The 6,439-nt window shown below is 43.1% G+C and overlaps 1 protein-coding gene across 1 annotated transcript; it reads right to left on the reverse strand.

The window, feature by feature from the left end:
- Nucleotides 1-2,703: 2,703 nt before the first annotated feature.
- marcksa (myristoylated alanine-rich protein kinase C substrate a) lies at nucleotides 2,704-6,222 on the reverse strand. Its single transcript, XM_046061243.1, has 2 exons — nucleotides 5,820-6,222; nucleotides 2,704-4,678 (listed from the first exon to the last, which is right to left on the reverse strand). The coding sequence occupies exons 1-2, from the start codon at nucleotides 5,913-5,915 to the stop codon at nucleotides 3,965-3,967; spliced, it is 810 nt and encodes a 269-aa protein (XP_045917199.1). The 5' UTR covers nucleotides 5,916-6,222; the 3' UTR covers nucleotides 2,704-3,964.
- Nucleotides 6,223-6,439: the final 217 nt, after the last annotated feature.

The following is a 6,439-nucleotide window of genomic DNA, read 5'->3' on the forward strand; positions in this document are numbered from 1 at the left end:
GAGAGAGAGAGAGAGAGAGGGAGGGAGGGAGGGCAGGAGAGGAACAGAGAAAAAGAGAGGAACCACAAGTAACCCTGCATTCTGGGAGTGCAGTGCTCTGGTGGGGTAGTAAGGTACTATGAGCTCTTTCAGATAAGATGGTGAGCATTAACATATTATAAAGCCCAATATAAGATACTTACAACATCAAAACACTGTTCTGCTGAATCCAGTGCACAGAAATCCCATGTAAAAATAACACCAAAAAAGCAGCCAGTTCTCGGTTAGAGAGCTCTCGCTCCAGCCGTATACCGTGGCTGTTTTGATAGAAGTAACATTAAGACTCCAGGGAATGGGCGACTCAATGTGTAAAGTTAAAGTTGTCTTATAAGTTATGTCTTCTTCATACATTTAAGGTATGCCAAATTGAAAAATATATTGTAATTATTTGCAAAATGTCTGAGATTAGGTAGCCTATAACGAGGCATGTTTCCTTCATATCTATAAAAAATTGTATACTCAAGAGTTTGAATGGAGGCTCAGACGGAATGCTACAGGCTAGAGACATGCGCCAATCGACAGCTGAGTTAACTATTTAAAAAGCTATCAACATTTCATTTCAGCCACTTGCTTAGTAGCCTATTTGTTATTAATCATTTCCACAGGTAGAGTCATGCTAATACAGCTGGAAACCACACAGAAGTACATCAGCCAATAACAGGTAGGATGACGTTTGTAAATGTACTGGAATAAAACTATATCATTAAGTGGTGCAAGTAGCATTCAGGGACAGGGATATTTTAGTCTAACTGGCTTCAGTCTGCTTTGATGAGGCTAAATTGAAACCTACAGTACTTCAGTATAAATCCTCACTTTCCTCTTTATAACCTAAATCACCACTTTCAGTTTTGGTTATTGATATAAAATATACTGATGCAGCTTAACTAGATTTTCCCTAGTCTTTTTAAGCCCCTTTACTTCCTTGACTATACTCGGATTTTCACGAACACACTTTTCATTTTGCAGTACTGTCGAGGCCAGCTGGTCCCTGAGTTTCACATTGGTTTTCATTTGTAGATAAAGCAGTGACAGAAATGTATACCGTAGTATCTACCATTTTCCTTGCTGCCTCATTCTTTCCAAGGTAAATGTCTAAATGTATAAAACATACTGATTTGGAAGCACTGACATACATTACTTAGGGATCTTTGATTTAAACAACTAGGCTACATTCCACCATCTTCATACTCCCACTCCAGACATCTGAGAGTGGTGACATTCAGATATCTGACTTTGCATGCTGAGATTCCTGTATAAATCTGAATTTATAACCTGATTCATTGTGCAGTTTCCATGAATATGTATGCATTTGACAGTTGCAGGTCAGCTGTGTATTGTACCCTTTAGGCAGTCTTTATGTATTTCATAATCTTTATGAAGTTGAGTTTTACCTTCTTCCAATAAAACATCTTTAAAGGCAAGAAAGATTTGTTTTGATAAAAGGCGGCAGCAGGAGAAAAAACAGTCTTCAGTCTTCTTTAGGCCTAATTGTTCTTTCTTGGCTCCAAAACCAATAAGAAAATTCTTGCCCATCCAATTGTTGATTTGTTCAATGCACTTACTCAGCGCTCGTATGGGCTTATAGTCCCCTGGTGATATGGTTTTGTAAATCTGTGTGTCGTCGGCAAAAGTATTTTGTTTTTTCGTAATCTGAGAGAGTGGAAGCATGTAGATGTTGAACAGAAGAGGCCCCAGAATGGAGTCTGGGGAACTCCACAGGTCTTTTTTGTCAGCTCCGGTGTGTAATTACCCATAAACACCAAGTAGTCCCTGTCCTTTAAACAGGATTCAAACCAGTTTAGTACTGTGCCAGAAAGTCCCACCCAGTTCTCCAGTTGGTTTAGTAATATGTTGTGTTTGCAGCACTGAGATCCTATAATACCAAGACTGAAATCCTGCCACTGTCTGTTTTTAAGTGGCGGTCTGCTGTGGTGTGGTCGGAATCCAGAATGGAAGACATCAAATCAGTTGTTCAGAGCCATGAAGAAAAACAGCCTTTTCAGTGATTATACTTCGAAATGGGAGGTCTGATATGGGCCTGTAATTGCTCATTAGTGACGTGTCTAGACCGATCCTTTTTCAGAGTAGGTTGTCGGGGCCTATGGGAAGAAACCTGAGAGAAGAAGAGACAGTTCTTAATTGGACGCCGTGTCCCCAAATAGTTCCTGAATATCTTAGAATCGAGTACTGTAGGCCTATAGATGTCAATGGAGAGACATAATATCTATGAATCGACATACCGACTGCTCTCTTCGTGATTAACTCTGAATCAGCTACTAATAACAACTCATTCATTTGTCATTACTTAGTCATTAGTCTCTCTCTTGTGCACCGCTAAGTAAAGTGATACATTGTGCATGTGGAGTTGCTAAATAATTCCTAATTAATGAGTCGTTACTAGTTCAGTGCTGCTCAGCGGCTGATTCCGAGTTAATCAGAAACTACTTGTGAAGAGAGCAGTCAGTAGTCAGCTATTCGTGAACTAAGAATTAATATGAGTAGTATTACTCAGTCTAGTAACTCTTAATGGTCATACAGAACTCAGTTCTGAGATATTCAGGCCGTTCCTCACTCGTTCCTTAGTAACTACTCACAATTTGGGAGTACAATATTGTAAAGTGTTACCGTGCATTCATGTAACACACAAATAAGGACAGATGCAGCTCAAATTTTATTCACATTTATTGTTTTGCTTTTAGTGTGCTCACAGAAAATTAGAACACCTTAAGCAGAGGAGTTTAATAGCAATTTTTGTAAGCAAAGTTACATTCCTTCTCTAAGTCAAACTGGTCAAAGCTTCTCCAGTATTTACAAAAGGAAATGAGAGAGAGAGACGAGATGCTACACAAACATTTGCATCTGATAGATTCCTTAAATTGTGTCAGAGACCACTGAAAAGGCATTGCCTGCTGTAATCAAAAAGCATACCACAGTATATAAACAGTTAACCATTCCACTTATCACAGCTTGGTTTTGGAGTTCGAAATTGCTTAGAAGGTCTTTCTTTCAGTATTACTGTGTGTGTGTGTGTGTGTGTGTGTGTGTGTGTGTGTGTGTGTGTGTGTGTGTGTGTGTGTGTGTGTGTGTGAGTGTGAGTGTGTGTGTGAGAGAGATCTTACAAAAATGAGCGGGTGGAAAAAAGGAGCTGCAAACTTCATGTGCTTCTTGAGATCAAGATTTCATTTTGTACAATAATCACAGTTAAAAACACCCCGCATATACATACTTACATTTTTATTAAGGTCAGAAAACCAACGATAAACAATAAAGCCTATACAACTTGTATTTCTACTGAATCACTGACTGGTACAGCTACAGAGGAGTGAAAAGCTCCTATGAGTTTATATGACTTTCTAAAAAGCTAACTCTGGGATTTTTATTGTGGTCTTATTGTAAAAAAGGACTTAGTGTTGTAAACCGCATGGTGAATGTAGATGTTGGTCTCATAGTTTTTTAGACTACTTTTTTCCATAATAGTCTGTGGCACATCTCCCAGGCCCGCCCCGCCCATCTCTGAACCCGCCCCCCTCATTTACAGCTCTACCCCCTTCTGCTTCATACCATCTGCATGTCCATACCATTTTGTTTACATGTTGTATAAAAATTCAAAAGAAAACAAAACTTAATACTGATGAAAAAATATATGGCAGAGTGGATGTATTTAATCTGTTGTACATATTGAAGCCACCCACCTCTCTAGCCCGTCAGAATGGAAGTAACAATGGGCCGAGATGGGTTTTGTATAAGGGGCAATGGAAACCAAAAATAAAGAAAAGCTTTAAAATAATATCCCTGGTTGTAGACAAGTTCTTCAAAGCCAGGACCTGGCGTCACTCCAACATACAAACAGGGAAATGTTTCTTGATTATCTTTTTTCCTTCTATTTTAATTTTTTTTTCCCCAAAATTTCTTCCTCTTTCCAGACTTATTCGGCTGCCTCTGCAGCTGCAGCCGGAGCTTCTGCTGACGCTGCTTCCTGTGAGGCGGGAGCAGCCTCCTCTGTTTTGGGCGCCTCCTCTGCTGGCTTCTCCTCTGCCTTTGGCTCCTCTGCCTTAGGCTCCTCGGCGGGCACGGCCTCCTTGGCCTCTTTGGGCTCCTCAGCAGGTTTCTCTGCTGGTGCCGCTGCTTCTGCCTCTGGCTTGGCCTCGACCTCCTCCTTGGGCTGCTCTGCAGCAGGTGCAGCCTCCCCCTCAGCAGGCTTGGCCTCCTCGCTAGTAGCCGCTGCTTCCTCTGTGCTTTCAGCCTTCGCCTCCTCTGTGGATGCTGCTGCAGCCGCTTCCTCGTTCTCTGCTCCCTCTCCCGTCTCCTTTTTGGTTTTCTTGAAAGAGAAGCCGCTCAGCTTGAACGACTTCTTGAAGGAGAACCGCTTCTTCTTCTTCTTAGGCGTTTCGTTGCTGGTGGAAGGTGTGGTGCCATCCTCTGCCTTTGCTGCTGCCTCTCCCTCAGCAGGAGCAGGAGACGCCGCCTCTACCTTCTCCCCATCTGCAGCCTCCTTCTCAGCGGTGGGGGCCTCCGCCTTCTCTGCCTCCTCCTTTGGGCTCTCTTCGGCCGCGGCGCTGCCATTGGCTTGCACCTCCTCTTTGCCATTCTCGGCTGCTGCAGGAGAGGCATCCCCGTTTGCTTTAACATGGCCGTTTTCCTTGAAAGAGAGAAACAGTGACTGTTAAAGTCATGTAAAGAGCTGGCATGATTTCAAGACTCAGGCCGGACAGTGCCGCTGATGGACACCAGGGGGCAGCAGACACCATCAAATCTGTAGTGATAAAGCAGACTCTCACTTCAGCCTGGATCCAGTTTCTACTGTCAAGCTCTCAGAGACTTTACATGAAGATGAAAGAAAACAACAGTCATGCTTTAGACTAAAAAACGCAACATGTTTCCTCATCTATAGGCCCCGGATTTCATTCATATCATTTCATTCAAGCGCAGTATTTCAACTGGATCGCAAGGGGTCGGTGCCTGGTCGCTCCAGCAGCGGAGCGCCAAAGCAGCGCAGCTGCTCATTAAAACAGCAGATGCTCATTAGTCCAGCAGATAAGGAGCAGAGTTCAGATACCTTTCCTAAAAAAAAATGTATCAATTATAAACGGGATTCTGAATTATGTGTTTTCAAAAATCCACACTATAAAAGAGCGACTAAGAACAGCTCCGAGCCTCTTTCTCTCCGGGGCGCACTCTCTCTCCGAGCCTCTGCCTCCCCTCCTGTGCGATAGCAGGCTTCCGTCTCCACTTTCTAGTCGAGCTTCTCTAACAAAAGGAGTGGTGCTCCGAGCGCACACAGCCTTTGTTGGCGCCGTGCATCTTGTCTAATTCAGCAGTTTCCAAATTACAATCAGGAGACGACTTCACTGAAAGCCGAAAGCAGTTCACTATTATCCTGGAATGATTGGTAGTAAGAAAAAAATAAAAGGAAAGTTACCCATCAACCACTCAACACATGACTTCATTCAGATCCTACATTTCAAAGTGATCAGATCAACAAAAGATCCAACCAAATGGAAAATAAAAGCGTATCTTGACACAGTTCCTTTAAATATCTGCTCATTATAGCCAGTTTCCCACGAAAATGGAAATATCAAATGATCAACTGTTGCTCATGAACTATAATCTATTCCGATTTAAAAACATGTATTTCTATTTAGTTTTAACTCCCACCGCGGAGCTCCATTCAATCTCTCCACAATTACGCACGGATTGCGCCCTCAGAGCGCAGCCTCCTGCAGAACTACCAGATTCTCCCCTGATGGATGTGAGGAGCTGGCTGTTAAAATATCATTTACCTGTCCATTGGTCTTGGTAGGTGAAGCTGCAGCCTCTCCGGGCTTTTCAGCCACGGTCTCAGCCTTTCCGGCTGTCTTGGACAATTGCGCTCCCATGCTTTTCGCTCCAACAAAGAAACTCAACTGATCCAAAAAACGAACAAAGACCCACAAGCCTCTTTGTTGAAAGCAAAGCTCTTCGCTCTTGTCTCCCTCTCTCTGCACAGAGAAAAAGTTCACAGGGAAAATGTAAAGCAAAGTCCAGTTAGAGTGAGGAGGATTTTTCAAAATAGCAGGAAAAAGCGGCCAGGTAAGTCGAAGTAGTACAATCCCAAATTGGTGGCCGTGTCGCGGTAGACAGGCTGCAAAATGGAGAAATCTCCCTTGTTGCTAATAAGATGCGGAGTCCAACGCCCAAGTGAAGAGATGAATGGGCGCTCCGAACGATGACGGCACCGCACGGATTCAGCCAATGAGCGCCTCCGCTCAGAGCGTGGGCGGAGTTTGGGAAAGGGAGTGAACAATAGATTGTAGCGCTGCGTTCAAGCTAGGTAGGAATAATGGATTTCAAAAATTTGGCAACATTTAACTAAATCACTGGAACTGCATCTGACCAAAGTGATCATTTATTTTGCATTCAA

Source organism: Micropterus dolomieu, linkage group LG10, assembly GCF_021292245.1.
Source record: "Micropterus dolomieu isolate WLL.071019.BEF.003 ecotype Adirondacks linkage group LG10, ASM2129224v1, whole genome shotgun sequence".
Classification (NCBI taxonomy): domain Eukaryota; kingdom Metazoa; phylum Chordata; class Actinopteri; order Centrarchiformes; family Centrarchidae; genus Micropterus; species Micropterus dolomieu.

What these genes read in the sequence shown, in the direction of transcription:
- marcksa (XM_046061243.1), bottom strand. Translation starts at nt 5,915, where the DNA reads ATGGGAGCGCAATTGTCCAAGACAGCCGGAAAGGCTGAGACCGTGGCT. An exon ending in CTACCAAGACCAATGGACAG is followed by an intron (nt 4,679 to 5,819) that starts GTAAATGATATT and finishes CTCTCTTTCAAG; the next exon opens with GAAAACGGCCATGTTAAAGC.